Here is a 22,490-nt window from a genome sequence, read left to right as displayed (position 1 = left end):
TGAAATATTGTCTGCTTGTGTAATGACAAGTGCAACTGATGCACTCAGAAAACAAGTGGGAGAAGGAAATGATCTAGCCTTTCTCTGAAACAATGCATGTCGGGAGTAATAGATTATGACACAAGTCACAGAGGAAGCAGACATTTAGAAATTGCATAGGCACTCATTGTGTTTGTGAGGGACGACTCCTATTTCTGAAACAGCTGTCTTTACTCACTTCAGTAATCTTGTCTGCTCTGTGTCTTGGTCCTGGGTTTCAGCGACACTATCTTGAATATGTTGTACTTTGTCTCAGTGTTTTTGATTGATTTTTGAATTGATCCGTTCTTCCCTGTCCCTTCCACCCACCCCCAGGTTTGCAGACTCTATTCGGGGGATGCTGAAGCTGATCCTGGTGCTGATGCTGGCAGGAGCCTCGCTGTCCTCTACCTGGTTCACGCTAACTTGTCTTAGCAGAGTCACTCACCTCCCCTCCACTGCAGGTGGGTCCACAGCAGCATCACTTGTCAAGGTGACATTGCATGATACATGCAGTGCAGCTGGGCTCCGATACAACCCAGAGCCAAAATGAATTCAGTGGGCAGTTCAGGGTCCTTTTCCAGCTTGATTATTGATTCTGTGGATTTGCTGAAGACCACAGGTGCATTTTCTATGCTTTTCAGCTTTCTTCATACAGTCCAAGGTGTAAGTATTTGTACAGTGAAACACTTGGGGTTGTGTTGGCTCTGTATTTCAATGTGTTGGATTTTAAACAGTGATTATGAGGTTAAAGTGCCAACTTTAAGATTTCATTTGAGATTTAATTCTCATTAGATGAACAATGTGGAATGTTGTCCCTTTTCATACATAGTACCACAATGTCAAAGATATAATCTGCAACATTTTCCTAAAAAAAATAATGTATGAACTCATACAGACTTAATCTCTCAAAATCATCACTTATGACCCAGACATGTATTCGCACAAAATGCGGCATTGTGTGGAGTTGTGGTTGTGTTTCTTTGTGCTGTGAAACAATCAGAAAATAACATTTTATTTCTCTTATTTACTGCTTTGTTCTCCCTGCCGGCACTTGCTCTCCTAATCCACAGGTTATGTCCCTCGTCCTCTCTCTTGATTGTTGAGACGGGGAGGAGAGGCCAAATTTGAATGGTGCTTTTACAACAATGCTGCAGATTTCTCCAATTCTTTTTCTTCTGGCCACTGCATTTTCGCTTCAAAGATCTTAAAAGTGGGGTTCATTTGTAAAGATTACCTCGCTGAACAAAACAGGAACTTTTATTCGCCACAAAGCTTATTTTCTTCACTAATCCAAAATCCAATTGAAAAATCCCTTTGACTTTTTGGTGAGGAAATCAGATCAATGCCAACTTCTGGGCTGGCCTACAAAAATGCATCACCCCTGCAGCACTCCATTGTGTGTGTTTTTAAAGACTGTCACCAGTGGTCAAAAACTCCACACCCTTAATGTGATTGAAAATCCCTTGCAGTCAATAACTGACATCAGGAGACACCTGTTATCTTCCCAGTGATTTTCTGTCAAGCAGATACTGCAGCCTTTCTTGTTTTGTCTGGTCCTAGTCTGGTCTTCAGCAAACAAAACAAATGATCAACTGGATCTGGAACATGTGACACTAACGAATTATATAATACTACATGTAAGAGGTTTCATACATTGTTCAGCCAGTATGGATTTAAACATCAAATCAGCTATGTAGTTACTGTTTCACTGTTTCCAAATACTTACTTTGGTAGATATTCAGCAGAACTGATCCATTTGTAGACGTCAGTGATAAACCCATTAGGGACATTGAACTGGACCAAACTGCCTTTTCCTAAGCCAAACCAATAAGCATACCAGCATGTAGTTCAAAGCCACTGATTCTAGCCATCATCATCCATCATCATTCTCCAGGCCCTGGCACTGCTCTTTCAATCTCACACCCTCTCATCCCAGACACTGGCAGTCTGCAGCAGTCAGGCTCCAGCCTAGTTCATCCACCTGGCATATCATACAAGAGGGTGGAGTGATACTGCAACAAAAACTGCCAAAACACCTCATCATCCCAGTGTGGGATGGTGGTCAATACCACACACACACACATAAAAATGCACACACACACACACAAACACAAACACACACATATACAAACCCAAATAAAGTGATCTGCAGCTGCAGTGAACAAGAGACCAGTCTCTTGAGAAAAGAAAATAAGATAATTTGCATAGAAGTTGTGAAAACTCATAATTGGTAATTGTTTTAACTAGATTAGACTAGATTTTAGAGTTTTGAACACAAACTCCTATTATTATTTAATAATTAATAATTAATAATAATAAGTCAGTCATAGTCATCTGCAGGCATATTTTTGCAAAAAGAATATCAAGGCAGAATTAAAGGGATATATACATGATATATATCCCCATTTTTTGACATTTTATAGATCAAACAATTAAATTTAGGGCTGTGATGATAACTGAATATGTGATGCCTACCGCATTGTTGAGCTCATTACTGTCATTAATATATCTAAGGATCAGCATTGTCACATAGAAATCAGAAACACGCCATCTGATTGGTTGACAGACTCAACCCAGGGATTGTAAGTTGACGGCAAACAACATGCTAACAACAACTACTGTTTTTAAGGCTGTTTTTAAGAAAATTAAATGATAAAAGATCACAGAAGACTTTTAGTGTTGGATTTATCATAATGGATTTATTCTGCCATGTGTCCAAAAGACACTGCAATTCAAGGATGGATTGCAAAGCTTCTGGAAAGGATACAGTTGCATGAGAGCTGACGTTGTAAAGGTGCAGCGATAGTGTTTGTATTAGCTCAGCCCTTCACTTTTCCAGCCATTGGGAAACAACAGATGAGACTTTTCTTGGTCTTGAGATGCTTAAGCGTTTATTTACTGACACACTGTAACCTGTACTGTACATTTATTGCCAGACTGTCGACTTACTGCTAAGTTTAAGTTTCTGTTCTGTTACGTCTGCTGTTCTCTCTGCCTTACTTGCAGGCTGCACACTCACATAGTGCCCTATTCCTTAAAGGACCTACACTATGCTTATGAGCATACTTTAAAAAAGTCCAGTAAAACTTAATTATCAAGGCAGTCACTAAATTCTTTACCATCACAGCACCAATTAAAGATTAATCAAGAAAATTAAATTAATAATATAATTAAAAAATTAAATTAAAAGATCAATGAATGATCAAAATAACCACTTTCAGCACCAAATACATAAAGGTCAAGTCCTGGACTGTAATACAATTCCAATAACATTTCTAGAAAAAAACAAAAAAACATTGTTCTCTCTTCAGGCCATCAAGGTACATCACATGTTTCTCTGCTGCTGTGCTCACCAAGTGTTTCCTTCCTTTAAGGGATCTCCCATTGCCCTCTGAGAACTGGCATCAGATAGCCTAATTCGATAATGTGAGGGGAAAAGTGCAGTGGTTGAAGCGGTCGTAAGTGTTTGATATCAGTGCTTCATTAGGGTTAAATAAAGACGAGCAGGGGAGAGGGCTTTCTTTGATGGCTGCGTGAGAGGCTCCTGGGTTCCCCGTCACAGGCAGCCGGGCAGGCAGGCACACGAGGGCCCTCAGAGGCACTGTGATTAAAGGGACGTGCAGGCTAATGGGGAGCTCATTTGGACCAATCTGCTGTGATAAGGGAGATGGAGGGTGCCGTGATGCTCCAGAGGTGATGGCTTAATCTCTCTGCACATCCACTCTAATACACAGTCACACATTTTACTTGAGGCCTTAGCCAAAGGACTGCAGCTGGGACTAGACGTCAAGCTAACCAAACATACTGAACTCTTTCTGATTGCTTTACAGACATGAACACTGCTCACACACAGTTGACAATGAAATGCTGTATGTTGCAGCAATAAAATTAGCTTATACAAAAAAAAAAACTCAGCTGACCTCCGCAGTGTTCATTGTAGGAAATAGATTGAGCCAGTCAGCACATCATGATTTTAAATTAAATCCGTACTATTGAGATTTTTTTTCAATTCAACCAAGAAGCAGTTGTAGCTAAATTAAACCAGCAGCAGCCAGTGTGGACAGTAACATTCTTGTCATGCCTGAGGCGCAAATGAGACAAGCTGTTTACTATGTGGACATCTGCACATTTTGGCAAAAGAATGAGAAAATTAGATTTTAATATATTGTAGAATCCATGAAATGAGTTGCATCTTAATACAGAGTGTGCAAAACAATTGTAAACAATTAAACCAAACTGAAATTGAAATTGAATTGCTGTCACATTGCCAGAACTTTCTTATGACAGTCCATGGCAGACTGTGAGGAAAGTGCCTGCTTATGCAGTGTTGTTGGATGTCAAATGTCAATATTTCCCTGGTACTGACTTGGGAAGCACAATAAATAAAAAAAATAATAAATAAATGATTTTGTTGGGATCTATTCAAAAAAATATGTTTTCTTGCATCTGATAGGTCAGGTATCTTCATAAAGAAGAACCCTCAAGAAAGGTATCCAATGAAATACTCCACTAGTATCACCATCACTTTAAGGGTACTGGTATTGGTACTGGTCAGGGTATCTAAACTATTGCTTTTGGGCATATTGTGATTTTGATAATGTTTTGATTAATTGTGCAATGCTCCTACCATCCAAAACATGTCCATAGCTCGAGTATCAAAAACTTCCAAGTACCAAAAGTGACATGGATTGCTTTGTCAGATTTATAATCTTGAAACATGAATGTGATATAAGCAAAGGAAGTAAACCAAAAACAGATGGTTGAAGCCTAACAAATTCATCATATGACACTGCAGACCAGGTGAAGGCTATGATAGACCATAGTGGGGAGATGATTTAGTTGAAAACAATTTTCTGAGTGGCTTGGGAGGAGAATGGGGACACAGTCAGGGCTCAAAAAATAACTTTTTTCCTTAAAAAAAAAAGAAAGCAAACTGGCCATTTTCCATCCATATACCTGCAGTATTTTGGTTTTGTCTTCAGTAAATTGCCACCTTAAGGGCTAGTATTCTGATTGAATGCTGTTTCAGAATGAGGGTTCATCTTAAATCTGAGTGCTGCTGAGAACAAATGGTACAGTAGGAGGCTGTGGAAGGTGGCATAAATCACTACTCCTGTTCCATAAACTTGACTAGTATGCCATCCTTTAAAAAGAGTAGCCCTTTTGGGATTTGATACCCTATTGCATCACGGTTTCCAATTAAAACTGTAACTTATTGGTCTTTTGCTGTTCATTTTGCCCTTTCACAGCCATCCTGTACACCTCCTGCATCCTGGTGGGCATTTTCATCAACAGCAGTGTGCCAATATTCTTTGAACTCTTCATTGAGACAGTGTACCCGGTGCCTGAAGGCATCACCTGTGGAGTGGTCACTTTCCTAGGGAACCTGGTCACGGGGCTGCTCCTCTTCTTCCTCACCTTTTACTGTACAGGTAAGACATACTACTATATATATACATATGGGAACACAGTATGTGATGAAATCTGTGTTGCTGTAGTACAAAGTACAAATGGGTTTGTACTGCTTGTACTCTTGCAAAGCCAGACCTATCTCTACAGCGCTGGAGAATGATCTGACTGCATGCATTATCATTCTGCAATAGAGAAGAAAAATGGTCTGGCTTGCTGTTTCTTTAAACCAATCACAATTATCGTGGTCAGTGTAAAGCCCAGGATGCATCAATGGCGACCCTTCAGAAAAGTTTCAGGGCGGGGAGAGCTCATTAGCTCTTTCCCCGTCAATGACAAGATATTCTTGTCAGCTGCTGTTTTCACTGCCAGGCAGTAGGGGGCACTGTGACAGATCATCTAACAATTATTTGTCACTCGAAGAAGAAGAGACCTGCTAGAATTCAGCGGCAGAAGAAGAAGATGATGTTACGTAGCATGAAATTTATTGGTGTTCAGCTACAGATCCACAGACCTCCACAGCGAGGCTGCCACCCCTCGGACTAGCACTGCAGCTGGGGCAGAGAGTACTCCAACCCCTGGGCCTCTCAGACAGAGTGTTTCAGGTGGGAGACAGGGGACACACATCTAATGTTAGCCACACTAGTGACAGTGATGTCACATGTGTAATATGAAGTGATTCAAAAACCAAGCATAAAAACTTGAAGTTGATATTCTGCTTAAAAATGCTTTGTCTGAAAAGTAGATTTTTTGATGCAACCAACCAGCATTCAAGTGCTTATAAAAAAGAATGAATGAAACTTTTTTTTCCTGTGTGTCTCTGAAAGTACAGGATCTGTTCTTTTGATATATCCCATGTTAACATATTCATAGACCTGAATTCTCTGTAGGTGTTGAAAAATCAATGCATTAAGTCAAGAATGCTGGCACTGGCTGGCAACTTTTTTTAAAAAACGCTGGCAGGGAAATAATTAAAATGGCTAAATTCCTGCAAAAGAAAAGGTCACAGCTGCTAGCTTGTTTACAGTCATACCATTAGCAACCATGTTAGAATAACTTCAGGCAAGTCAGAAATGTTTTTTACTCACACGCCTCACACATGATTTTCATTTGTTTCATTTGAATTGTTTATTTAGACTTCAAGTCTATTTTTTGAGAACATATGCATGAATGTTAGGCTGGTTCCCAGTAAAAAATCACTGAAAATGCATTTTATTTACATTTTGTAATGTAGAGGTGGAGCAGCATGTATTCTAGAGTCAAAGAGCCATAGAGTCTCTCTTCACTTTGCCCAGCAGCTACGGGGCGCAGGGACTTAATTTCTGCAGTGTTTATTTGCCAGCAAACTGTACATTTACTGCCACTAGACAACTTCACCACTAAACTCAAATCTCTCTGCTCTGATTGCCATCACCTGCACATTGAAATCATGCACAGCAATAGGACAGGTACTATTCTCTCAATAAAAAACGTATTAATATCTTACTTATTAAAGCTTATGACAATCTGAAAAAAGCAAGCAATGAGATGGAGCAGTGAAACTACAATAAGCTACATTCTGTATACAATACTTTACTGTATTATAGTGTATTTGAATTATACACATCACAGCAGTGCAGTTTTATAGTAATTTGAAAAGTATTTCCAACATCTGCACTGTATTTTCAAACAGCCAATAAATTATTCAAATGTATTTCTTAGTACTGTCAATGAAAAAAGTCTAAACTCTGAACCTCTGAAGTTTTTGCCCCAGTCAGAAGTTTTCTGTGTCCATGCAGGTTTCTCCTCCCGAAAGCCACTGCCTCCATTGTTTTCAGAAATCCATTTCAAGCCCTGCAGATGCTGCCGATAAAAGGCGGACAGTGGGAAAATGAAGTTACAATGCAATTGACACATTCACCACCAACAAAGAAAAACTCCCTTCAGTAATTTAGCCTCCGATTTATCTTTGAGTTGGCTGCCTGGCAGAGTTTGATATAATAATTTAGGCCCACAGCAGAGAGGACGGCGTGTCATCTACTTCTCCTCTGCCTCCTCGGCTTCACAGGAGAAAGCAAAATCATAAGTAAACCTAGCTCAGTCATCCGTGTAAGCATCTGTGTGTGTGAGTGTTTTTTTCGTGTACATGTGTGTATGTTGGTGTGTATTCAGTACAGTGCTTTGGTTCATGAGTCGAGCTCCAATGTGATATTTGCCCAACTGTCTGTCTTTGGTTTCATTAACCTTCCTCATAAGTTTGGCCACATTGCAGCACCAATCGTCTGGAATGATGGCTCTGTCGCTGACACATCACACTCCTTCTACCCTGTTTGTTTGAGTTAAAAAGAGATATTTTCAGACCTTTATAAATATTCATAAGCGTCATTCCTCTCCTTTGCCAAGTCCTTCTGATTGCTATGAGGCTACTGACAGCTGCTGCCTGACAACTGCATCTTGATCCTGCCTTCTGGGATGTCTTGCTGGTGCAGGTGGATATGGTTCTTGTTTGACCTGAACAACCGCCGGCCCAGAGGCCCACAAGCCCACTAACGAGTATGACAGCCAAGGCACAAAACCAGCTTGTTGAGTCGAAATCAGCTTTTCCGTGACACATGCCCAAATACATATACATCACAGAAGAGATTTCTTTTTGATTGTTTTCCTGCCAATGTGGCTTGTAAAGAACTGTCAATAAACAGACATTTGGCCCTTACTTGGCATCAAATCAAGAGCACAAAGTGTAATATAAGAAAGTAAAAATATCTTATTTTAAGATTATAAAATCAGGTACTGTAAATACTGTTTTGTTGATGTTTTTGGTGGATTGGTTAAAGGTACAGTACAGCTCTATTCTAGAAATAAATCGAGTGAATCTTATTCTTAAGAAGGTAGGGCCCTTAAAGGGATAGTTAAGCTTATATGAAGCAGGATTGGTGCTTATCAATGGTCAGTTACCTTTAGTAGGGTTTGGCAAGCCGGCATTCTGGAGAAGCAAAGAGGAGAACCAGCAAGGAGGCTAAGCAATAAACTGCCGTGCATGGTGTCAGTGCTTTACTTTGCCGTCAGACAGCCTTTTCCAGCAGGAAACCACCATTATGTTATTTTTACCTCTAAAAACACGGGATTTGCTGGCTCACCACTGCCCCTGTTGCTTGTTTGTGTTATTGTGGGACTTTTACCTTTCACAACACTGAAGTCACACAAAAACACAAACAAACAGGTTGAGGCAGCGGTAGACCAGCGGTTCCTGTGTTCTGCAAGATAAAATTACTTGTTTTTGCTTAATAAGTCTGGTGGCCTTGCAGAGAGCATTGCTCAGCTTATATAACAGCAGTTTCCTGTCTGAAAATGCTGTCTGACGGCAAGGTAAAGTGGTGAAAATAGTTTAAATATGGTGTACATTTAAACTGATATTTAAATATATAAATATTATTATTATTTATTCAGTTGGGTCTTGTTTAAGTTGCTAAATAACATTTTTCCACTGACCCTGTCCACAGGGCGATACACGGACTCTCAATTAATACATGCCCCAGCTCCACTTTAAATAATCTGAACTGTACCTTTAAGTGATCCTTTGTTGCAGAACTAAAGCACACCACTACCACCACAGAGACCTGGTTTATGGTTTTTCATTAGGACAACTGGACTTAAATGCCATGCAGATGCAGGTTTGGCTCAGTAAAAGGTGTTTGAAGGGTTGAGAATGAAACTGGAGGGATGTTGAATGCATTAGTTTAACTCAGTTTTTGTTACTTTTACAGTAAAAAACCCCCCAGTAGTTTAGGGATAACTCTAACAGAAATTAAGCTGTTTAATAAATGTGAGATGCCAGATGCCAAGTGATGTATTTTGAATTGTCTGAACTGGTACTATGTCTGCATGGTCATGAATGATAGATTAGACAGCAGTATACCAGGTGTGGATAGACAGAGCTTTGGGTAGATAGAGCAGCTGCAGGCCAATACACACACACACACACAACCACACACTCAAAGTTGAACTCATAAAGAAAACATGATGTATCCTCCGTTCGACACGTCTCTCTGCTGTGCTGAATGATTGACTGCTTGGTATGAAGGGGTGTGTGTGTGTGTGTGTGCATCTGATTGTACTGCATGTTTTGTGTACAGCTGTGCACTTTGTGAGTTGTTGCTCCTCCGTGGGTGCGAACGTATGTGCTTGTTTTTGAGCGCACATGTGGACGTGTGTGTGTGTATGTGTCTTTGTGTGGGCGGGTAGAAGGCGTCTGATGTGGTGAGATGGATCCTGACAACTTCCCTACGACAGCCGGAGAGAAGATCAAGCTGAGATGATGGAGGCTTTTGCTGCTCTTTTCTTCACTTTCCACCCTGAAGTCGTCTAATGGAGTATGATGCATTGAAGCTTTCTTGTCAGAAACTTCTCACTGCTGCAGGCGTGCAGGCACTGTAATGCCATCAACCATTTACTTGCACAGTTTCTGTAGGTACCAAGTTGTTGAGGTCCGCTGTTCCTGCAACAGTGGCAGGTAACCAACCATTGTTTGGTGGTCAGAACTGTTAGAACAGGGCAATAAATCAGTGGTTCAGTAGTTTCAGGAGTTTGGGTATCATAAGAGCAATTAAGATGCACCGATCAACTTTTTGCTATTCTGATTCAATTCTGAGACATGACTTTGGATATCTGCAGATTCTGATATTGATACTAGCATGAACATCTGTTGTACTTTTCACATGATGCTCTTGCAGAGGCTTACTTAAATTGATTGTTTTGTATGATACATCACAACTCCCATTCCTCAGAGTGTTGGCTTTTTCTGTATTTTAAGGCTGAAATATCTCCAAATTAAGGGCATGTTGAGTTAGCCAATTGTTAGCTCACTCAGTTGCAGACAGTCTCATGTTTCATTACAGCAGGTTCATGGTCTAGTACAAGCTGTGTCTGTACATCTAACTCATAGAATTCCTGGAGACAAAATGAGGACTACTGGATATCTTTGAAGAAATATTTAAACTAAATAATTTATGTGTGCAACAACATTTTGGCTATAGGCTTAAAATCGTTTTATTATGTAGTTACATTTCTAAAAACATCAGACCATGGAATTAGGTCAGTACACGTAACAGTGAGTCAGTATCGTCAGTGATATCGATATTGGTTTGTAGCGGTCCCAGCTCTAGAAAGCAAGATATATTTAAGGAGAAATTGGAGTTGCTTTTCTTTCTCAGCAAATCCTATGAAAAGATCAAAACCAACGATGTGTTAGTCCGTCTCAACACTTTCTCGCTTTGCTGACTATGGATCTCAGTTTCAAGCCCATTCAATCCCACTGAAGATAAAAATCTTGAAAAATGGGTCACAATCATACTGTTTCATCTTCTGAAAAGGCCCGGCAGTTTCCTTAAACAGCTGGGACAAGTTTTTAGTCAGTGTGGCTCACTGATGTGTTTTTAATAGTTTCTGGACAGCAGATCACAATGACACAGAGGCATGTCAGATTTTGAATACATTTCTCAATGCAGTGGACAATAAATTATACTTAGACTTGCACTGTATGTTTTCTGCATGAGTACTAATAATGATCCCCACCGGAGCTCAACCGACCAGTGATATCAACATTACTGACTATCAGCCAAGTTTAGCTCACCACAGATTAGGGATGGGAATTGCAAACCAGTTACACCAGAAAACTGATTCCAAATGATCCAGACTGCCTCCAAGCTCATCAGTTTTCTGACAGTTGTGTATTGCAAAACAATGACGTCAAATTGACATCTACACCGCTGGAAACTTGCAACAAAAAGAAATCATGGCAGAGAGCCTTTTTTTTTTGGCTCCTACACTGTGCTCAGACTAAAAAAAGAATATGACAGTAGTGTTAATGCTGAAAACCTGTAAAGGCCTGTTTTTTTTTTTTACCCACACTGAAAATTGATCAGGATCAATAAGGGACTCAAAAGAATTGGACGGATAAGCCAAATAATTTTTGAGGTCCTTTAGAACTGACAAGATGATTTATGATAAAAAATCATTTTGACTAAGGTATTGTTATTGAACTCTCAAATATCAATGTCAACATCAGTATCTAAAAAGTCCTCAAAAAAGTGTGGATCAGGATGACTCCTCACACTTTATCAGCATACTTGTATATTGATTACTCATGATATTTCTGTTGAAACTTTTAACTCTTACAGTATCATTCAGGGCTAATTCAGACCTGCTTATTATATCTATAACCAATGTCTAGACTGAATTCACAGAAAATTAACTATAAGATCCTGCATATAACACTATCATGGTATGAAATAGCATATAATGTGGTAGAAGATGGACTTTCTGATTCTTACACACTTCTGCTCGGTGTCTACTCAGAAGCGCACCCTGGTTGTTAAAACACTAAAACTGCTGTGCTCTGTTCTTCTGAAGAGATCACTCCTGCGAAGATTAATTTGATTATTATGTAAATTCCCCTCGGAAGTATTGTAGTGGGTCGTCTCATTACTCTAATTTCCTCTCTGTAGTCCCATAATGGATGTGGTAAATAATATTCAGACTTTAAAACTGATGAATTCTTCATGAGCCTCTGCTTTTCAAAGTCCTTTTTACCACCTGATATTGAGAATTGGCATCCCTAGCCATTAAAGATCTCCATCTATTTCCAGTTTACAGTTCATTTTAGGGTTTTCCTTTCGGCTGCCCACTGCCTCGTTATGCATTCTGAATTATGGCTCCCTTTCCTTCCAAGCGGAGAGGCGTTTATGAATTTACCTCCTTGTCCATTTTAATATCCATGAGAGGCCGGTCTTGGTTCAGTGAGCCCTACTTGGCCTCTTGACTTTGTTGTCATGTTTTAAAAATCCCCAAAGTCTCTGGACCATGTGACTCAGGAACATGAATGGAGCCCTCGGCCCATATTTCTGCGCTTGTCGCTCTTTTTCGATTTAATCTACTGCGTGTTTGTGTCATTTAGCGCTGTGCATTGGGCGGCATACAAAGCAGCACAGACGTATTGTGGAGCAAAAGAGCCTCAAAGGTTTTGTGGTGGAAGAAGAGGAGGAGGAGGAGGAGGAGGAGGAGGAAGATGAGGAGGGAGGGGAGCAGCGGCGTTGAGTTTCCGTTCAGCTGTGAGTTGTTAGAGTCTCCTGCGCAGGGGGAAGCGGGGATTATTCAGCACAGAGAAATAATTGCCACAGTTCTTTAGTCCCAAGAAGTTATTTTTTCTCCTTTCTGCTAAACTTTGCATTCTCGTCTGAAGTGAAAATGCCTTTGCAGTCTAACTTTTTCAACTCCCCGTAAAGACTGTGGGGGTGTTTAAAAAACAAACAGCCTTTCTTTGTTGCACTCAGTCATTCCTGAGAGATTAAAAGCTTTTTTTGTTTCCTGTTTTTTGTAATTTTCGAATCATGAGTGAAATGCAACATTGACAGAGTAAATGAACAGCGGCACGTTCACACACTTACAAAGTGCACACACACGCATACTGGACAGTTGTGAAAAATATAGCGAAGAAAGGTGTGCTCAACAACCTGTCCATCTACAGTAAATATTTCTGCTTGCATTGTAATGAAGAGGTAGCCATCATTTTGTGATGGATGATCTTGTACTTTATGCGAAGCTCGTCTATGTATTTTGAGGTGTGACCCCAGTCGTCTCAAACAAAGGCCGCAGCCATAAAGGAGAACTGAGCCGCGTTCATTATAACGCTGCATTGACCTCAATTAAGACTGATTAAGGCCATAAGATGCCTGTCGGCCCATGTCTCTGTCTTCATCTGTAGGACCAATGTGCTGATGGTGGCAGCTACAGTAATAGGCTGTTAATATGATGAACTGTCCCATGTTCACACTGATGTCCTCTGAATATGATCAAACTGTCACAGTGAATCCGGTATAGTTAATGGCACAGGTTTTCACTGCAATAGTCGTTTGTGGCTGATGTCCAATTGTTATGGTTCAATTAAAAGTTAGCACAGCGGCTTGACTCATCATCCTCCATCACCGCCTACTCCTACTATCTTTATAACTTTTTAATCTACTATCTAATCTGGGGAAAATGACACTCAAATATATCTGTTTTTTTGTCAAATGTTTTGCTTAAGTAAATTTTTTCTTGTACAGTCTCAGTTGACTGACAGTCCCACCCCTTTTGGAACCTTGGTCAACTTTCTTCTTTACTGTTTCCTGTACTTACATATGTTATGTGTATGCTAATCTATGTTCAAAAGAACCTGTAAAAACAACACATATAGCTAGTTACATCTAAAAGCCGATGTTTGTCAAACGCTACCTAACTTGCCAGCTAATCTGCATCAGTTGTTAGCTAGGTGGTGTCTAGAAGGGAACCCCAGCTCTGTAAGAGATCTTGCAAGAGTGATAATTTGAATCCAAAACATGATCCTTCCCTAATCCCAACCAGGTGTGTTCTGTCCCTAAACCTACCCGGATTTTAACAACAGCATCGTCACATTATAAAACATAACTGTATGAGGTGTACAATAAAGAAACAACTGGGCTGACCAGTGATGCTAAAATAAAAGGAGTGGTTAAAGCTGTACATTTTTAACTTGTGCGAATGAGGGCGGAGTTTGTCTTGAGGCTTCAAAGGGATTTGCCAAAAAACAGTGATAGAGAAGAAAGAAGTGATGTATTGTTGTGGCAGGAAATTCAGTCTTCACCTAATGTGGATAAAATCTCTGTATTATTATAATCTTTTCTTTATTATTGCAGTTTCTTTGATTTATCTTTTGTACGTATATCCCTTGCCTTCAGAATTACAGATAAAAAGTGGTGCTTGTAGGTTGTCTGTTTCCACAATGTCTGCTGAAGAATACACTCTTCAGTAGCTCTTTGACAGCAATGAATGAAAGTGTAGAAACCTGTTAATTAATTCTCAAAAGTTAGTAACCATTGAAATTGTGAGTGTAAGATTAAGGGCATCTATTGGCAAAATATAGCAGAAATTGAATATATTATTTATAACTGTGCTTTCTTAAGTGTATGCATTTACTTAGAATGAGCCGTTTTATCTACAGAGGGAGTGGGTCCTCTTCTTCAGAGTCCGCCCTGTTCCACCGCCATGTTTCTGCAGTAGCAAAGAACAGACAAATCAAACACTGGCTCAAGAGAGGGCCTTATGCATTTTGCACAAGTTTTGTGACCACAATAGGTTCTCCTACATGCTTGGATGGTGAGAGTAAGATGAGGTGTTGGCAATCTCAGCAAGCTTACTGTCAGATGCCACTAAATCCTACACACTGGTCCTTTAACCTTCAGCTGGTTTAACACCACCATCAAGACCACTGGGCAAAAATCTAGTGTGGTGGCCAAAACAAAAGGACAAAAAAAAAAAGAGAACAATGAAAATTTTATTAAAAAATCACCATAATTACCCCCTTCATCTTCAACAACTTAATTATCAGCCATTTAAATTGAACTCACTAATGCAAAGTGATACCACAATCAGTATAAAAGCCTAATCATCTAATTAATTACTGGAAAACAAGAGAAAACAAGAGGACACGACAGTTGTCAAAAGTGTTCAATATGTAGGAAAATTATGATGAGGATTTAAACAATTTTTAGTAGTATAAGCTTCTTAACTGCTTCAAAGCCAGTAGTCACCTTTAGTGCTCAGCCTGGAGATTAGAACAAACTGTGGCTGTTCACTGTGTTATAGGAAGTTTTCAGCCGTGAAACACAGCTTGAACCAGATATATGTGTCCCTTTAAACGGTGATCATTAAAATCTAATAATCAACTTCAAAGCAAACCAGTAAACTAAGGAGCAAAGTGACTTTTTCGTCTCTCCTTCCTTTTATCTCATTTGCTCTAATCTTTTTCCCTGTATCCCCCCTCCTCCTCCTCTTCCTCCTCCTCCTCCTCCTCCTCCTCCTCCTCCTCCTCCTCCTCCTCCTCTTTCTCCTCCTTCTCCTCCACAGTTCTCCTCCATTCAGCCAAACTTTAACTGTGTTCCTCAAACTTTGCTCCAGTCATGTCCATAGAGATCAGAGGGGAGCAATTGAGCTGCTTGTCCATTTTTACCACATCACCTGATTGAATTATACCATTACCAAGCTCCCCATTAGTATTCCTTCAAGGCTGCAGGCCCAAACACACACACACACACACACACACACAGTCTGTGTGTCTCTAACTTTAAATAGAAGTCTTCGTCGGGCGTACATGTGAGGAAGCGAGACAGAGTTAGACGGAGAAGACGGCAGGTCAGATAAACACAACTCCATTAACCCGCCTCCACGCCGGGTCTCCTGCTGTCCGGCTCACACAGGCCTGATTAATGAGGCTGCTTCAGGAGTCTCGACACCTCGCTGCAAACAGCCTCACCCAATCCCTCAACTCCCTCTCCTCTCCACCACCCTTTTGCCTCGATGTATCCTTTGCTTTCATCTTCACGCCTTCTACCTCTCATTCCTTTCGCCTCATGGAAGCAGCGAGGCATTTAACACACAAAGGTTAGCGCCTTACAGCCAAAACTCATAATTTACCACAAAGAGGCACCGCTGTGGAGTCCAACCACCGGTCTCTTCTTCATGCATTGATCAGGTACTCTCTAGGCCTGGACAGCTGATTGACGATATTATGAAAGGCAGGGTGGTTGAAATCGAAGTGGAGCCGGTGTGAGTTGAGACATTGTGCTGGCATCGCCCCCGGGGCTCTGCTGTGTGTTACGACCTGATTTCTCTATATTTAGTCTGGCTCGTTATCAGGAGCCGAGCAGCTGCCTGCTGCCACCACATCCTCCGTCCTGGCTGAGAAGTTGGCCCTCGCAGATTCCGCTTAACGTCTTTGTCTGGACCACAGACTGTGTATAGAAATGGACACGACAGCTTCCCAAAAGTGAAGCCAAAGCATCTCGATCGACGCCTGGTGGCGAGCTGCAGTACAGGTATAAATCCTGCCTCCCCAATGTTAATAGATGGGACATGGGCCAAACTAAAACATGAAAGTATACATCAAATACATTTTTCTCTAACATGGTTTCTGTCATTGTAGGTAGTTCTCATCATGTTAATGTTTGATCAAGACCCACGTCTTGTCTAGAAATAATCTTGCATACTGCTGGACTGGTCAACCTACTGTTTTTCTTCTGCACATTCATAACTGTTGGCTGAAGGGCATCTATGATTCAGAATTTTAGAAAAAACTTTTTTTATGACTTTTATGCCTTTATGTTTTTATGGCTGGAGGCATTGTGTCTTCAGTTCATCACATTCTTGTGGACGTGATATGTGAAGAACGCCTTCGGGGAATTTCTTCAAATTTAACACAAATGTCCACTCGGACTGAAAGATGAACTGATTTCACGTCACAGTCACAGTGACCACACTGAAGATATTTTTGGCCATAACACAATGTTTCATGCACTAATTACAACAAAATTACACATAAATATCAAATAATAGGATTAAATTATAAAAACAAATGATGATGAGGTGATGACATTTTATATCCCAAAGGTCATCTTCACTGTGACATTATAATGTTCAGCTCTCTATCAGTCCACTGTGCTTCTCCATGAAAAGAGTCTCTAAGTAAAGATGGGACGTTTCTTACTGGAAATTATTCACTGGAATGAGACATGTCATTATAGTGATTACTTCCATTTTGCTAAAAAAAAAAAAATCCCAACGAAACAGCTAAAAATAGTGGTAAGTTCCCTATTAAATTCCTTCACTTTCCTCACTACCTACATTATATGAGTTTGAACAGACATGGCTGTAAACTGCAACTTGACTGGTTGGTAGAGACATACAACTGTAAGGCAATTCTAGTTTTTTACTGCCTGTTTTATATGACTATTGACAGCTTACTTCTCACTCCTATTAGCCAGACGCTTGGGGCCGCAAGTGATCAACAACTGCTTCAGTTTGAAATCTTGTTTCAGTTCGGGACAGTGTAGGTGGAGGTCATGTTAATGTTGGCGGAACGCTGCAAATATCTGCTGGTTGCATCTGGCAGTTGAGGTGGCATTGTAGGTGCTTCACCATCTGTTGCCTGGTGGGGATCAAAACTCTACTGAGTACACTCTTCTAGTTTGATGATAAAAAGGGGGTTTCGTGCCATGATTGACAGCTGAGCTCTGCTCACGATTGAGTCAGCCAGCTGTCTGGGCAGGAACTTGAAAGTATGGCTCCAATGCTGGTCACCACTGCAGAGACTCTGGTTCCAAATGACATCACCAGCACAAAATGGCAATGCTAACATTTGAGATGTTTTGACAAAGTGGAGCCATGGTATCCATCTTTTATTTATGTCAGTGGTTTGGACAAAACACCTCAAACACCTATTTGATGCTCAGATGGCCGGCTTCACAGTGAGCGGCTACTTGATGCATTTGAAAGAAGGAGTTTATTGATTTGGCGCTTGACACTGGAGTCAAGGTGTGACTGCATGTTCATTCAGGCTGCATGGTTAAAGGCTGAGCGTGTGCATCACAGAGGCTGAACAGTAGGAAGAGGCTATTTGTCTCAGTGCTGATGAGTTAAGATGCCAACGGTTCAGTGCAGTTGCGAGCTTCCCATCTGCCCTCCAGATTCAGCATTATTGCAAACAGCCAGAGCACCTCTCTTGTGGTTAATGGAGCTTGAACAGAGCAGAGAAAATAGAACACCTCATTCTGCACCATGTTTAGGTTCAAGTGTAGGTCAATGATAATGGGGAACACTGCCAATATCATTGAATTATTCACAATCATTACGAAGGACAGATCAGGAGGCTGTTCATATTTCCAATATGATAAATCAGGAATTCCTATTGATTATCCATTCGTCTTATTATGATACTCATAAATTATTCAGTGTCACTTCATACTAAATCTCATTAGGTCTGTGCATACATTTAGATGACTCATATTTCACTACATAGGACAACGTCACGTGTTGTGTTCTATTGCTTAGTATTGAGGCAAGGTTCAACTCAGTTGTCAGTTCTATGTTCAGATTTTGAGCAAATATGATCTTTTTTTTTCTAGGGGTTTTTCTAGAAACCCTTTACTTGGATTTGTAACAGCGCATCTGTATGTGCATCCACCTGCTGAATAATTAATTTATTTTTGTTAGTGTTTACTCTACAAAGCAAAAAAGGCTGAATGTTATGTATACATGTATTATATATTTTCTTCTTTTTTATTTAATAGTCACTCTACACTTTTATAATTAGGTTTGCACTTGCAGGGATAGTTTGGATTATTTGAAGTGGGGTTGTACGAGGTACCATAATCATAATCAGTGTATTACCTACTGTGGTCAGCATGCCCCTGTTTGTAGAAGCAGCAGGAGTACTGGTGGTAATGTACTGCTCTGGACAGAGTCAGCAACAAAACTTTTTAGCTGCCTTTAAAAGGCCCAACTCAAAAAAAAATCTGTATCAGTTAAATGTAAGCTCATTTGGCTTAAATGATTTCCCGTTGGAAAAGGCTGTCTGACGGGAAGGTAAAGCAGCGAAAATATTCTAAATATAACATACACTTAAACTGATATTGATTTATTAATGTGGGCATTTTTTAAGTGGCTAAAATACATTTTGTTTCTGACCCTGTCTACAGTACATTGCTTATCCTCCATGCTGGTACCCCTTTCTGCATCTCCAAACTTAGAGCATGTCGAATGGCATCTACTGTAGGTAATACACAGACTATTGATGGGTACCTCATTCAAGCCCACTTTAAATATTAGAACTATCCCTTTAACGGCTAAAAGTCAGGACATTCTTGAGCAACCATAACTGCTGAACCTTCCTGCAGGGATTTGTGCACTGGATGAAAACATCGGGCTTGCAGTCAGTGTTCCAGTTCATCCCACAGGTGTTGGAAGGGATTGAGGGCAGTCAGGTGCTTCCACACCAAACCGGAAGAAAACATTTTTTAATGGACCTGGGTATTGTCATGTTGAAATTGTTCAAACTGTTGCACACTATTGTCTAATATATGTTTGTATACTGTTCAGTAGCAACTGGGACCCAGCCCCAGACCAAAAGTACACAAAAGTACAGGGCTGTCCATATACATTTGACCATCTAGTGTTTTTTTTTGTATTGCAAGAGGAAATACGAGGAAGAAAAGGTAGCAAAGAGAAGACAAAAGAGAAATAGATACAGTCAATAAAGTCTCCACAGTGAGGATTGTTGGCAGGTCAAACAAGAAAAATTTGACTAGATGAAATGTCTTTTAGCAGGACAGTGAATCATCCACCTGCTCACCCAGTGAATCACAGTGTAGATGCAAGTGTGAAGCGGACCACTTACAGTCTAACCCAAACATGTCTCTGTTTCCCTCTCTTTTTTTCTCCTTTCTTCAGAGCTATCGTGGTTGAACTGGTGTCTCACCGGCTCCTGCCTCTTCAGCCTCGTCCTCATCCTCTTCTTCAGGGAGTCTTACGACCGCCTCTACCTGGACGTCTTTGTCTCCGTGTGACACCGCCGAGGAGAAAAACGCAACATCTTATTAATTAAGGACTGAATAATTATTCTTGCACAACCAAGAGGAGAAAAGGGAGGTGAAGGGAAACTCTTTTTAAGATGTAAGATTTTAGGATGTATATGTGTATATTGGTAACAGTTGTGATGGACTTCTGTTGTATGGCTGCTGAGAAGAACCAAGAAGTGACTCTACACTGATGTTTACTCTTAAAGTGATCGTCTCGATGCCATATGACTGTTTAACACACGATTACCTGTTTTTATTTTTCAGTCTATGTTTGTACGTAAACAAACTTTTGTGGACGGTTTTATTCTCTTAACCAGGCACGGCATGACGGACTGTTAGTAGATGTTGTTTACAGATGTTGTAATATTTAAAGTTGTTCTCAGTGTCGCCCCGTGTGGCTGCTCGGGTCACCTTCCTCGAGTAAACTGATGCCGACTGAAAGCTTATAAACTGGATGCCACTCTGAATCCAGAGCGATAACAGGACAGTTTCATCAGCCAATCAGCAGGCCCGGCTCTGCTGAGTCGGGGCTAAATGATCAACCTCCTGGTGTTTTAGTGTTGCACCAAACTGCCGGCTGTGGCTCGCCGGGGAGGCTTAACTGGCCCAACACTGTTAAGTGACCTGTGATACTGCCTGTCATTGAGAGGCAGGTACCCATATTATGTTTTAATGCCCTCTTAAGATGAATATTATGCAAAAATTATCTACCAGATTCATGCTGACCAGAGGGATCGGATAAGCCTGCGCTTTATTCCCACCAATGAACCGTTCACGTGGAAGAAGCTGAGTCACCTGAACTGTGACACCTTCACATTTCAGAAGTTGTTCTGTCTGTTTATGGTTAATTGTGTCATTTCTGGGAGATTTGCTTTTTAATCTAACTGAATAATTTTAACTTGTTTTGTTTTTTTACAGTTTTTTTTAATGTGTTTTCCTCAGCGGTTTGCCAGTATTTATTGGAAATGTCTCAACACTAACACAGTTAACACCTAGTTTCACTGAAACAGGATGTTTTCAACCACAGCCGAGGCACACTGAGGGAGATAAACTTATTATACAGGCGTGAGGATTACGTTGTAATTGCCAAGCTGCTCCTCCTCCAAAGCACCAGCAGGTGTCTCTGCGCCAACTCAGAGTCAAAAAAACCTTAAGGGAAAAAGAAAAGGAAGTTGCCATTGTCTTGGATTCCTTGACTGATAAAACTGGAGCTGTGACAGGAAACTGCTCCAGATCTGGAGGGACATAACCACAAAGAAACACACCAAGGCAAATGAAAAACATCTGTCACTTAAAGACAATTTTTCTCTCTGTCTATCTTGTCCAGGACTTCTCTTTGTCTTTGTCTTGCACAGCAGCTATAAGAAGTGTTCTAACGTGTTTTCCCCTGGGGTTCAAGGAGGCTCTGTAATGTGTTTCCTGGTGCTTGTTTTTTTATTTTTTACTCTCCTTGTACAGAAAAGGTTGTCTTTTACCTTTTGACGTGTTGCCTTAATTGCCCAGTGCAGTGCGTTCAGCCTCCCTCTCTTCCACACTGTGACTATTTTGTCTGTATATATTGTTGAAGGTCATGTTCTTCTGTTCCACAGACTCTGTGGTTTCCCAGGCTTTGGGTTATAAATGTCCTTGTTCTGTGGAAAGGAAAAAGAACAAGTGTGACTGTTGAATATTTCCAGCACCTTATTAAAAAATTAAAAAAAAAGATTTTAAGAATAACATTGCTGTTGTTATGTTGATGAGCTCTGTCTCTGGATAATAGCAGTTTGACATCAATCTGTGATGTTCTGTGCATTCATGTTTGTTTCTGTGCCCACTGCACTTACTTAATTAACTTACCTTTATTTCCTTGTCTTTAGATTTGCATCAGAGCCTTCAGTGACCTTTCAATAAGGGACATAAAGCTGTTGCCTTTGCTCAAAGGCAGATGTGAACATCTCAAACACTCACACAGCTTAAAGTCAGTGCTTTTACGTCATAGTTATTCACATCCAGCATGCTTTAGTACAGAGCCAACACAATAGAAAATGTTTCACTGTCCAAATACACACAGACTGCAGTGTAGTTAACTATTTCATGTCAGCTGAGCTTCTTAATCAAAACTCAGCCTTTTGTGTAGCTTCAGTTTATTTTGGTCCATTATCTGCTCTCTATAGACGCTGTAGTCAGTGAGCATTTTTTATCCATGTCTCACTTAAAGCTGGGGAAGGCACTTTATGTTTGGCGCCACTGGAAGTAATAACCTTTCAGCATCTTTTAATTAAGAGAAAACTAGACTTTTGCTCCTCCTCTTGGCTCTGTTTTCAGGCTTTAGAAAGTCTAGCCTGTGACAAGACACTTAAACCAGTCACAGGTCAGTCCCAAAATATCAGTAATACACGACCTGAGAATAAGAGTCAACTATCTTCCAGTGCATGTCGGCTCCTCTGCAACTTACAATCAACCATAACACCCTTTTGTGCTCAGGTTTAGTCTTTTTGCTACTGTTTGAGATCATGTTCCTCCTTGATTTCCAGTGATTAAGTATTTGATTTATTATTACTCTTCCATAAAGTTAGTGGACTTGCAAGAGAAAAAGAATGGCAAAATCAAAATATCCTGACTTTTAGTCCCTCGTATGGGTCAAGCTGGTAATGTTTTTCCTCTAATTGGTCAGGTTAA

The 22,490-nt window shown here is 40.4% G+C and overlaps 1 protein-coding gene across 2 annotated transcripts in view; it reads left to right on the top strand.

Moving 5' to 3' along the window:
- Positions 1-21,548, top strand: part of slc49a4 (solute carrier family 49 member 4) — a 68,285-nt gene extending 46,737 nt beyond the window's left edge. Inside the window, exons 7-9 of one of the 2 annotated variants that reach the window (XM_084724803.1) lie at positions 355-482; positions 5,271-5,453; positions 19,705-21,548. In XM_084724803.1, coding sequence (XP_084580929.1) covers positions 355-482; positions 5,271-5,453; positions 19,705-19,820 — 427 coding nt within the window. In that variant the 3' untranslated portion in view covers positions 19,821-21,548. Of the gene's footprint in view, positions 1-354; positions 483-5,270; positions 5,454-7,812; positions 8,125-19,704 lie in introns of those variants that run through there. The other variant, XM_084724804.1, reaches the window with a different exon arrangement.
- The last annotated feature ends 942 nt before the right edge of the window (positions 21,549-22,490 follow it).

Source organism: Lutjanus erythropterus, chromosome 8 (genome assembly GCF_056507025.1).
Source record: "Lutjanus erythropterus isolate fLutEry1 chromosome 8, fLutEry1.hap2, whole genome shotgun sequence".
Taxonomy (NCBI): domain Eukaryota; kingdom Metazoa; phylum Chordata; class Actinopteri; order Lutjaniformes; family Lutjanidae; genus Lutjanus; species Lutjanus erythropterus.
This window is presented reverse-complemented; position numbering and strand designations above follow the sequence as displayed.